We start from the raw sequence: 12,169 nt of genomic DNA, 5'->3' as shown, positions 1-12,169 counted from the left end.
GGAGGCTGTGCGTGGGTGGGGGGAGGGGAGCCCGCGTGCTCTCCCGGGGGTGCAGTGCAGTCTCTGTTGCTGTCTGTGCCGTTCTAATTTATTCCTATTGATCTCCTGGTCGTGCTCGCTCGGCACAGCAGCGGTTGCAAAGCCCCTCTCGCCGGTGAGCCGGCGCTCGGCGTGGCCGCGCGGCACCGAGACGTTCGGCGCGAGCCGCTCTTTGGAAGTGGTGTTTTTCCTCAGGGTTCCACCTTCCGAGCGTGTGTTGTCATGCCGAGCAGTGGGAGCAGATGCTCTCTGCGTTACGGGGTGTGCTGCGTGCGTGGGGAGCGAGGAGCCGCGTGGCTCCGGCCTCCCCACGACCTGCACGCGTCCCACCGTGCGCCAGAGAAACCTCCGAGAGGTTTTCCATCACCGCCCTGCTCTCCTGCCTTCCCTGCCCCTCTGCGTTTCACCTGAGGCTGGGTTCAGCCTGTGTCTGCACACAGAGCCAGCCCAGCAGCACTGAATCCCTCTCAATCTGCCCTGGGATTCTTGTGGAGTTGCCAAGGCGCTTCCAGCAGCCCTGGATTTGTGCTCCCCATTGCAGCACTGCCCAGAGTCTCATGTGGGCATGAGAACCACCCTCAAGCTAGTGCTCAAACCCCTTTGTCCTGGGGATCTGCTCCTGCTCTGCCTTTGCAGCCTCTCGGGCTCTGTGTGGTGAAAGGCAGGAGCAGTTCCCGGCTCAGCTTCTGCTTTCCCCTTTAAGCCTGCGCACGCGGTTCCTGCTGGCGTCAGCGTGAGGGAAGAGCCGAGCAGGATCCCCGAATTAAACCAGGGCTGATGCTCGGGAGGTTTGCAGAAGGGCTGAAGCAAGCAGCAAACGAGCTGCTTTAAAAATAGCTGCATGGAGGTGTGGCTCATCCCGGGCTCATGGAGCATCCGTGGGCTGCCGTGGTCCTCCTCCCGCTGGGATCTGTGTGCACGGTCCAGCCACCGCCGCTGCCGATCGGCACTGGGGGCTCCCTGCCTGCACACCCCCCCTTATCACTGGGGTCTGTGCTTGCTAAAGGGATTTTAGTGTGAAATCAGCTTTTTTTCTGTCAGCCGAGGTGGATAACACTGGGAGAGTTTCTCTCCAGTCACTCCATGTTGCTGCAAGGAGTTGCAGAGGCGCAGTTAATTGGAGGCACAGGAGCAGCCCGCAGGAGCCGGCGAGTGGAGATCTCTGGGCAGGGACACCTTTAAATCTGCTGAAAATCTGATTCTGAGTAAAATCCTCTGGGCTGAAATAACATGTGCAGCTCTGTGAGCCTGGGACCAGCCAGAGCCAGGAGAGCCAGCCCAGTGCCAGGCGGGATTCTCACCCAGCTGAGGCTCAGGATGGGAGGTGGGTGCTGGGAGCAGCTCCATCTCCATCCTCCTGCTTGTGTTTCAGACCCACTGCAGGATCTTGCTGATGTGATCCCTCCACATTGCCTGAGGATTGTGCCACTCAGGGAGCCAGGGGCTGCCACACTGCCCACACTGGGATGCCAGCACTGGAGCCATAGAATCACAGAATCCTGGGATGTTTTGGGTTGGAAGGGAGCTTAAAGCTCATCTCCACCCCCTGCCACGGGCAGGGACACCTTCCGCTGGACCAGGTGTGACATCCCACCCTTAAGGGTAGGTCATCACACCAGGTTGCTCCAGGTCCCATCCAGCTGGCCTTGAACCCTTCCCACTGGGAAGCATGAGCCCAAGTCCTCGGCTGCCTCCCCTCAGCGAGCGAGAAAGCAGCAGTCGCTTTCCAATTTATTTTTATCTTGTTGATCACATGCTTTGTAATGTTAAATGTTCTGTGGAGGAGGAAATTTCTGCAACTGCAGAATGAATAGGAGTTTAGGGGGTTTCGGTTGAACTTGATAATCAATTTTTGCGAATCCCAGGCTCGTGCTGACAACCTGCAGCAGCCAAGGGATATTAATGAAAATGTTCCCATTCTAATTGTGGCTCCGTACGTGCGGAGCAGCCCTGGGCACCGTGTACTTCAGGGACTCTGCCTGCTGGCACCAGCCAAGATGTGACCCCTCGAATGTCTTCATGCCTGGCCTTGGGGCACGGCTGGATGTGACCGAGGCTGGGGATAGCCAGGCCTGTCTGAGCAGGGTTTAAGCAGCTTGGAGCAGCAGCTGAGAGTCTCAGGAGGAGCAGGGAGGTGCTGCACACATGGATCAGGTGTCCCTGTGTCCCCTGGCAGGACACACAGCACAGCAACGTGGCTCCTGGAGCCACCCCGGCAAAGTTGTCTTCCCGTAAGCATGCTGGGTTTAATTTTATTTTAAGCCATTAAAAAACTGTCCTATGATCTGATTTCATCTTCCAGCTCTGTTACAGCTGCCAGGATGACCAAAATGTGGTTTCAGAGTAGACTGGGATTCGCCTTCAATGCAGACATGTTTCCAGGGCTTGCATTTCATAGAATCATGGAATGGTTTGGGTTGGAAAGGACCGTAAGGCTCATCTCATCCCCCCCCTGCCATGGGCAGGGACAATTTCACTATCCCAGGGTGCTCCAAGCCCTGTCACACCTGGCCTTGGACACTTCCAGGGATCCAGGAGCAGCCACAGCTTCTCTGGTCAATGAGCAGAGGGCTTTGAGGAGGGGTGGCCGTGCTCTCAGGTTGAGAGTCTCCCTGGAACAATCATTATTTCTTAAATGTATGGGATTCCAGGAGCAGGGGTCGATGGAAATCACCTGCTCCAGGTGGGACCTGAGCTACAGAGCTTGGCAGCTCTGTGCACTGTGCCCAGAAAAGGTTTCTGGAGCTGGCTGTGCCTCAGCCGTGGGAGCTGCAAGCGGCAGGGACGGAGCATCCCCACACGCTGCTGCCCTCGTCTGCCAGAGACCTTTCCTCGGCTGCAGCTGGGTGGGTGAAGGAGGAGACCTGTGCTGTGCTGCAGAGTGTGGTGGCCGGGTGTGACCCCGTCTGTTGGTGGTTCCTCCTGACCCGCTGGACTTTGCGTGGAGGCACCACAGCTCCATCCCACTGGCCATGTGCCCATGACCCACATGGAGCGTGACAGGGCTGAGCAGGGCTGGGGGAGAGGCTGCAGGATTGTTATTTTTTATTATGGTGAAGGCACTGAGGCACCTTCGGGTTGCCCAGCGAAACTGTGGCTGCCTCATCCCTGGAAGTGTCCCAGGCCAGGCTGGACGGGGCTTGGAGCAACCTGCGATAGTGGAAGGGGTCCCTGCCCGTGGGGATGGGACTGGATGAGCTTTCAGATCCCTTCCCACCCAACCATTCCATGCTTCTGTGACTCTGGTGTGGCTGTGGTTCTCTGAGAGATGGTGCAGCAGGATTTGACAAATCCCAGCTTTGGGGGTGGTTGCTCTTGGTCCCTCAGCAAGAGCTGCCTTTGCAGCTGGATGATTTAGGAGACCCAGTGTCAGGCTGGGATTTGGGATGACAAGCCAGGAAACATCTGGGGTTTCTTCCTCCCCTCCTGTTTGTTTGGGATTTTTTTAGAGAGTTGCAGAAGACCTGAGGCCAGGTGGGTGCTCTGGGCCAGGTGGGAGCAGCCACTTTGGAAGGAGAGGACCAGCCTGGTGCTCCCCACACCTGTTTGGCTGCAGCCTCCTTGCTTTGATGATGATGATGATGGTCATGGGTGTGATGGCCACATTTCCGAGCTGTCAGCCTGTATCTTTCAGCTCTCCTTGTTGAGGCTGTTCAGTGCCTCCATTGAGTCCATCCTGTGCTGGTGTCAGGCTGTGTAAGCTCCTCCGAGCACCCTGGCGTGGGATGGAGGCTCCTAAAGCAGGATGGGAGGTACAGCACTGGCAGTGGCCCCTCAAAGGATCCCTTCCCTCTTTTCCTGTGCTGCTCTTAGACGGTGGAGGAGAATGGGAGGCTGTTGGAGGAGCAGGAGTGGGGCATATCCTGGCTGCACCCTCAGCGGTGTGAGCCTGGCTGGCTGCTCCAGGTGCCACTGCAGGGATCCATCCGTCACCACAGGGATCCCTCACTCACCACAAGCTTTTTGGAACTGTCAGTCCCATGCTCAGAAAGGACCGTGGCTTTCAGCTCCAGTGACGTTCATGGCTTGTGTCTCTGTGTCCTTGTCCCACAGAGAAGCAGGGTCCCGAGCGGAAGAGGATTAAAAAGGAGCCCGCCACCAGGAAGCCTGGCCTGCTCTTCGGCATGGGCCTCTCGGGGATCCGGGCAGGGTACCCGCTCTCCGAGCGCCAGCAAGTCGCCCTCCTCATGCAGATGACAGCAGAAGAGTCTGCAAACAGCCCAGGTGAGACTGGGGAGGGGGTGAGCTCCAATTCCCGGTTCCTGGGGTCACCAGAGGTTCAGCTGCAGCAGCAGGGCTGAGCTGCCACCCCTGGCACGGTGCAGGGGGGCTGGTTTGCTGCTCTGTGGGGTATCACCGCTCCCACAGGGCTCTGCAGGTGACTCCAGGTACGGTGTCACTGGGATCCACACGTGGCTCTGGCTGGCCTCCCTTTCTCCAGTGTCCCTCAGGCCCGATCCAGGCCACCACGGAGCCCACCCTGGCTGCTCAACTGGAGCTTGTCCTTCAAGGGATTGTCCTTCACCTCAGCTCTGTGTCTCTCTCAGGCTATCTCAGTAAAGGAGGATTGTAAATAAAGACAAAATATCATCCTCTGTAGGTTTTTAATGTTTCTTCTTGTGGAAGGGGATAAGATGTGTAGCCACCACAGCTGTAACTTGAGATGTGGAGCAGCTGGAATGTGTTTACCACGGATTTTGTGTTTTAGTAGTTTTTATCTGTTTCAAACCTGCCCCACCCCCCGGGTTTTTGGAGGGTCTGTGCTATCCGTGTGCTCACATCCACATCCTACACACAACACTGCAGCTTTTAGCAAAAAAACCACCAATCTCTCCACTTACGTTGCTGTTATTTGGGAAAACTAAAAGAGAAAAAGCTGCAGAGTGTCGAGAGCATTCCAGTGTTCTCCCAGGAAATGCACATTCTCCTCCCAAGGCTGTCAGACCTCACATGTGCTTGGTAAAAGGCCACTTCTCTCGAGAATTGAGGTTTGGGGGTAAGGAGCTGCATTGTCTGCTCCCAAATCACGGGATTGCCCACAGCATTTGCCAGGACTGCAGCTCTCCAGTGGGCTCTGGCAGCCCGCAATTCCCACCTCCGTGGGACACACAGGCTGCTCTGTTCACATCCACTCCGGAGCTTGGGTTGCCTCTGGCTGCCTTGTGGTGAATATTTTGGGAAGAGCCGAGACGAAACGCGATGCACGAGCTCCCTCTAAGGGCTTAGGAGTTGTTTGGAATGGCAGCTGCTGACGCTGTTTCTCTCCTCCCTGCAGTTGACACAACACCAAAGCATCCCTCTCAGTCTACAGTTTGTCAGAAGGGAACTCCCAACTCTGCCTCCAAAACCAAAGATAAAGTAAATAAGAGAAACGAGCGAGGAGAGACTCGGCTGCATCGCGCTGCCATCCGCGGGGACGCCCGGCGCATCAAGGAGCTCATCATCGAGGGTGCAGATGTCAATGTGAAGGACTTTGCAGGTAACAGCCCAGGAATCCCAACCTTTTACCACCTGGTTGTGTGTTCCACCTCCAAGAGTGACTCCCACCAGAAAAAGTAGTTTGTTCCTAACACAGGGTTGTGCCGTGGAAAGAGGGGATTTGCCAAAAATCGTGGTTTTGTTCTTTGAAGAGGAAAAAGTCTTTTTGCCCTTTAAAAAAAAAAAAACAAAAAAACCAAACAGCAAAGAAAGGCCACATTAAAAAAACCTCCTGAAGCATCAGTTCTCTTGTTGGAGTTTGGGAGCAGAATTCCCAGGCTGTGCAGTCTGCTTGAGGTGGTGAAGCTGGGCTGGGCAGGATCCAGAGAATCCCTGGAGCTGCTGTGGTTCCACGCACCAGAACTGACCAGGCCACTCGGGACCATTTCCTTCTTCCCTTCCACGGGGGTGCTGTGTTGGAAGTCTGGAGGGGGATTTGCAAAGGGAGGTGGGCTGGTTTAGCTCTGTTTTTACTTAAAATAGAAGGAATTATGTGCACAGAAGTACAGCTGAGAGTGGGCTTGTGAAGTCATCACTCTGGAGCTGGGGGGCCGATGCCTGTGAATTTTTGGGAGTTGTTTTTAAGGACTGAATGTGGGGGTGCAGCTGATGGGGAGGGAATGTGAAGGGCAAGGTCAAGCTCCCAGCAGTCACCCAAATTGGAGGAGATGTTGACCATCCTGACCCTCAGCTCAGGAGTAGCACCACCTCCTCCTCGTCCTCCTACTCCTCCTCCTCAGCAGTGCTGCCAAGCTCCTGCTCAGGGTGGTGGGATGGGATGGGAACAACCCCGAGTCCTGCAGGGAGGAGGCAGCCATGGGATGATGGGGAAGGGGTGATGAAGGAGCCGTTCGGTGGGGCTGGATCAGCCTTTCTTCAGCGCGTCCGAGAGCTTGACTTTGCTGTTCTCTTTGCACGATTCTGGGGCTATAAATAAATAACGGCTGTTCCTCCGCCCGTATGATTAATCCCAGTGCCAGACTGAAGTATCAGTTGTGATTAATTCCGGGTACAGGTGCCCCCTCCAAAGGCTCCAAGTGAAGGTAATGGAACGTGCTCCCACGGCACTATCAGCAAAACACCGGAGCAGCCGCGCTGGGAAACTTCAAAACAGGCTCTGCTTAAAAATAGTCTGTTTGAACACGACAAAATATTTTGTTCTGTGCTCTTCAGAGATTTGTTTGAGAGCTGGAGCTGCCCTTACTGCTGAGACCCTGCTGTTTGGTTTCCCCGCGAGCCTGGGCCGGTGTTCCTGTGTTTGGAGAGCACACAGAAAATCTGTTTGGGGGCTGTCTCGGAGCTCAGGCCTGCTCTGGGCACCAGGGTTTCCCTTACAGAGGGATTGGAACCTAAAGCCAAACCTAAAGGCTAGAGAGGGATGTTTCACAGGACCATGGAGTGGCAGAACAAGAGGGAATGGCCTTAAACTGACGTAGGACAGGGTTAGATTGGATATTAGGAAGAAATTCTTCCCTGTGAGGGTGGGGAGGCCCTGGCACAGGGTGCCCAGAGAAGCTGTGGCTGCCCTGTCACTGGAAGCATTGAAGACCAGGTTGGACAGGGCTTGGAGCACCCTGGGATAGTGGAAGGTGTCCCTGCCCACGGCAGGGGGTGAAACAAGATGAGCTTTAAGATCCCTTCCAACCCAGTGGTATAAAGGGCAACAGATTTAAGACCTGCCTTTCACATGACATCAGCAATTCTCCTTATTTTCCAAATAAAACTTTCCCTTTCCATTTCCTGGGGCTGTATCCGGTCTGGCAGATGCTCTGACTGTAGCACATGGCGTGACCAGAGGGAAAAGTGGGATTGATTCTATCACTGCCTGGCAGGAGTAGCAGGGCAGAGCTGCAGGTTCCTTCCTGCTGTGCCATGGGGATCTGGGCAAACACAGCCAACTTGGCTATCAGAGCAACACAGCCCTGGCCACACTGACCCTGCAGCCTCTGGGCCTGGAGGAGACTTGCCCTGTGTCTGAGTGTCCTGTGAAGGTGGTGCCGTGTGCTGAGTGTCGCTGTCCTTGCAGGCTGGACGGCGCTGCACGAGGCCTGCAACCGGGGCTACTACGACGTGGCCAAGCAGCTGCTGGCGGCCGGCGCCGAGGTCAACACCAAGGGGCTGGACGATGACACCCCCCTGCACGACGCGGCCAACAACGGCCACTTCAAGGTTGGGGTGCTGGAGCTCACTGCTGTGCTCTAAATGACTCTTCTGGAAACTTGTGCTTCAAGCAGCCCGCTGAAAACACGGAGATTCTGAGTATTTTTTTTTCATTTCCTGTGTAATGGGCAGGAATTTGTGCTCAAGGCCAGGCTGGACAGGGCTTGGAACAACCTGGGTTAGTGGAAGGTGTCCCTGCTCACGGCCAAGTGTGGAACAAGATGGGCTTTAATGTCCCTTCCAGCCCAAACTATTCCCTGATTCTGTGAATGTCCCTGTCTCAGAGCTGTTGAGTGTTTTACTTGGAGCTCCCCTGCACAGGGGATGGTTCATCCTTCTGGAATTGGGACAGGAGTATGATTTTGTACCTTGTTCTTCCCCCTTCTTTCCTGCCCAGGTTGGTTCTTAGAATCACAGTGTCATTAAGGTTGGAAAAGACCTCCACAATCAGAGCCCAGCCCTTAACCTAATGCTGCCAATGCACCACTAAACCCTGTCCCTAAATGTTTTTTGGCCACTTTCAGGGATGGTGATTCCACCACTTCACTGGGAATGTTGCTGGGGTTTCTCTCTTATGTTAGTCCTGAAGACATCACTCTTTTAGTTATGTATTAAAATAATGCAAAAAAACCCCCCTGGAATGAAAACATCATGAGCATCTTCAAGCCTCAATTTCTCTTTTCAGGTGGTGAAATTGTTGTTGCATTATGGAGGGAATCCTCATCAAAGCAACAGGAAGGGCGAGACACCTTTAAAAGTAGCGAATTCTCCCACCATGGTGAACCTGCTCCTGGGGAAGACCACGTACCCCTCCAGCGAAGAGAGCTCCACAGGTGAGACTGGCCTTTCTGTGGCCATGGCAGTGACACTCGTGGCCTGCAGCTGTCTGTTAACACAGAGACCTTAAGAGGACGGTGAAGTTAGACTCCTGTCAGATGCTGCCGTGGTCAGGAGCCCACCCGTAGCTGTAACCCAAATTCAGACAACCTAACCACCAGCTTTAGCTCGGGGGGCTGCTTGCCCTGGAAGCCAACGTTGAGATCGCTTCCCTGGTGCAGTCGGGATGTGGGATTGGAAGCCAATTGCAGGTAAATGGATGTCTTACCTTTGGAAGGTGGGCTGTTCCAGTGGAGAGGAGGAGGTTTGTGTGCCCACCCTGTGTTCCTGTCCCTTGGCTGTCCCAGCACTGGTGTTTCAGGTTCTGCTTCTGGGCTGTGCCTGCTAGAGCTTCTTCCACCAGTGCTACCATTGTGGGACACTCTACAGGTTTTAATTAGTGCAAATTAGAGTTTCCAGTCTTTTGGGGAACCTTTACCCACACTGTGTGCAGTCACAACCCTGTTCCAAAGTTCTTGTGATACACCCAGGATGTTATTTTGAGGAGCATCCCTTGCAGGTTGGAGCTGGAGGAGCTTCCTTCCAAAAAGATCCCCCAGCCTGGCATTCCGAGCTGTTGGCTGCCAACTTGCAAAGGCTGGGTGAGGCCAAAGGGCATCAGGGCTGTTTGCAGGGGTTGGTGTGTGCAGGAGACCACCGATGTTCCCCCCCCAAAACCCTTGGCAGTCCCTAACACGCTTTTCTTCTCTCTCTGCAGAGACCTCAGAAGAGGAGGACGCCCCTTCCTTCGCTCCCTCCAGCTCCGTTGATGGCAATAACACAGACTCAGAGTTTGAGAAGGGTTTGAAGCACAAGCCCAAGGCCCAGGAGCCCCCCAAAACCATCACCCCGGTAAAGGATGAGTATGAATTTGATGAGGACGATGAGCAGGACCGGGTCCCGCCGGTCGATGACAAACATTTGCTGAAAAAGGATTACAGGAAAGAGACTAAAGCAAACAGTTTCATTTCCATACCCAAAATGGAAGTGAAAACTTATACTAAAAATAACACAATTACACCAAAGAAAGCTGCCCACCGCATCCTGTCGGACAGCTCGGATGAGGAGGAGACCAGCGTGGCCGTGGGCACGGGGGAGAAGCTGCGCCTCTCCACCCACTCCATATTGCCCAGCAGCAAAATTCGGGAGCCCACCAGCGCCAAGGCACCCAAGGAGAAAAGCAAAGTAAAAAAGAAGCGGAAGAAGGAGACAAAAAGCAAAGAGGTTCGGTTTGGCAAAAAAAATGACAAGTTTTGTTCCTCTGAATCAGAGAGTGAAAACGTGGAGAGTGAGGAGGATGATAGAGACTCTCTGCAGAGCTCTAGCTGTGTAAAGGACTCAAGGCTAGTGCTAAAGGAGTCCTCCTTGTTTAACTCTCTGTCTGCCTCATCGACCTCTTCTCATGGGAGTTTAGCATCCCAGAAACACAATCCTAATCTTACAGAACAGCACTCCAAGCACTGGAGGACGGACAATTGGAAAACCATATCTTCTCCAGCTTGGTCAGACGTCAGTTCCCTATCGGACTCCACCAGGACGAGGCTGACGAGCGAGTCAGACTATTCGTCCGAGGACTCGAGCTTAGAGTCACTAAAGCCAGTCAGGAAGAAACCAGAGCACAAAAAGAAAAACACCCCCCACAACACTGTTTCTGAGAAAAAGAATTCATTCCATAGCAATGTGGATGGAGCAATTCCAAAGCTGGACAAGGAGGGGAAGGTTGTTAAAAAGCATAAAACAAAACACAAACATAAAAACAAGGAGAAGGGACAGTGTCCTGTCAGCCAAGACATTAAAATAATCAAAACATTTTCTTTTGAGTTTGAGGACTCTAAACAAAAGCCTGAGAAAGCCTTGATAGTAGAGACAGAAAATCCAGTCGAAAACAAGTTGAAAGTGTTAAAGCACGATCGGGAACATGGTAAGAAGGAGGAAAAGCTCCCCAAAGGTAAAGCAGAGGAGAAGGAGTGGTTGTTTAAAGATGAGACTGGAAAATCCTCAAAAGAGGAGAAATCGTTAAGAAAAATCAAAGATGGTAGTAAAGACCTGAGCAAATCCTTCAGAGAAGGATTGAGTAAATCAGAAAAAGAGAAACCTGTCAAGGAGAAATCTCCCAAGGAGGAGAAGCCGAGAATACACAAGGAGGAGAGAAAGAAGAAGTCAAAGGACAAGCAGTCCAAATCTGAGAAGAAGAATGAGCTGAAGGAGGAGAAGGTTTCTAAACTAGAGAAAGAAAAATCCTTCAAGGAAGAGAAGGAAAAATGCAAAAAAGAAAAACTTTACAGGGATGAGTCTGGGTTTGATGAGTTTAATAACAAAACTCAATTTGCTGAAAGCGAGGACACGAAGTTCAGCCTTTCGGATGATCAGCAGGAGAGGTGGTTTTCAGACTTGTCCTCTGATTCATCCTTCGATTTCAAGGGTGAGGACAGCTGGGATTCTCCAATAACGGATTTCAGGGAGATTAAAAATGACACCGTGGCAAAATTAATCATAGAACCCGTGAAAGAGGAAATTAAAGACAAGAAAAAGGAAAATAAAATGAAAGAGAAGAAGGAATACAACGAGAAGCGGAATGAAAAGGACACTTTCTTAAAGAAGAAGGAGAGGGATTATGTGGAGAAAAGCTCTGAGAAGAAAAAGGACCAAACAGACAGACACAAAGTTACTCCCAGTTATTTGCCTGAAAAGGATAAGAAAAGGAAGGATTCTGTGGAGACTGGCAAGGAGAGGAAAGAAAAAGACACAGGTGAAACCACCAAAGACAGAAAAGATTCCTCTGATGGCTCTAAAGAGCGAAAAGATCCCAAGACGAAGCAGGAGGAGCCCTATCGAGATGACTTCAAGGAGTACAGCTGTGAAACATTCTTCAAGGATAAGTCTGACCCCGAGTTCAGTGGGAAAACCCTGGAGAGTTGGGAGAGGCACCATTCTGGGAAGGAAAAGGAGAAGAAAGATGCTCCTGATAAAGAAAAAAAAGAAAAGGTGAAGCCAGAAAAATACAAGGAAAAATCCAAAGAAGGCGACAAGGAGAAAAATGAAAAAGCTGCTCCAGAGAAAATCCTGAAGGACAAAGAACTAGAGAAGAGTTTCAAAGAGAAGAAAGAAACCAAGGAGAAGTACAAAGATCTTCACAGCAAAGACAAAGAGAGGAAGAGTTCTTTCGACCAGGTGAAGGAGAAGAAAGAGAAAAACTTTTCCACAGACAGAGACGATTTCTCCGAGAAGAAGGATGAGAAGAAAGGCAAGGAGAAGAGCTGGTACAGCATCGCTGACATCTTCACGGATGAGAGCGAGGACGAGAGGGACGATTACAGCCTGAGTGGGTTCAAGGTGGGCGACTCGGCCGGGAGCGAGATGCATCGCCTGGACAGTCTGCAGGACAAGGACGACGGCGCGGCGGCCGAGAAGGAGCTGTACCCCGACAAGCACCGCAAGTACTCCTCCGATCGGCAGCACTCGGAGAAGCAGAAGGATAAGGAGTCCAAGGAGAAGAAAAAGGACAAAGGAACATCAGAAGGGGGAAAGGAGAAGAAGGAGAAGAGTTCCTTTGAGAAACACAAAGAGAAGAAGGATAAAGACTCCAGTGAGAAGTACAAGGACAGGAAGGAAAGAG

At 52.6% G+C, this 12,169-nt stretch overlaps 1 protein-coding gene across 1 annotated transcript in view; it reads left to right on the top strand.

Moving 5' to 3' along the window:
- ANKRD11 (ankyrin repeat domain 11) overlaps positions 1–12,169 on the top strand; it is a 108,999-nt gene that overhangs the window by 90,005 nt on the left and 6,825 nt on the right. The window contains exons 4-8 of the mRNA XM_017741337.1: positions 4,093–4,263; positions 5,315–5,518; positions 7,544–7,686; positions 8,363–8,510; positions 9,272–12,169. Coding sequence (XP_017596826.1) covers positions 4,093–4,263; positions 5,315–5,518; positions 7,544–7,686; positions 8,363–8,510; positions 9,272–12,169 — 3,564 coding nt within the window. The remainder of the gene's footprint in view (positions 1–4,092; positions 4,264–5,314; positions 5,519–7,543; positions 7,687–8,362; positions 8,511–9,271) is intronic.

The sequence above is a fragment of the Corvus brachyrhynchos genome, unplaced genomic scaffold (genome assembly GCF_000691975.1).
Source record: "Corvus brachyrhynchos isolate BGI_N302 unplaced genomic scaffold, ASM69197v1 scaffold365, whole genome shotgun sequence".
In the NCBI taxonomy this organism is placed as follows: Eukaryota; Metazoa; Chordata; class Aves; order Passeriformes; family Corvidae; genus Corvus; species Corvus brachyrhynchos.
The sequence above is the reverse complement of the archived record's forward strand: the minus strand, read 5'-3'. Positions and strand labels throughout refer to the sequence as shown.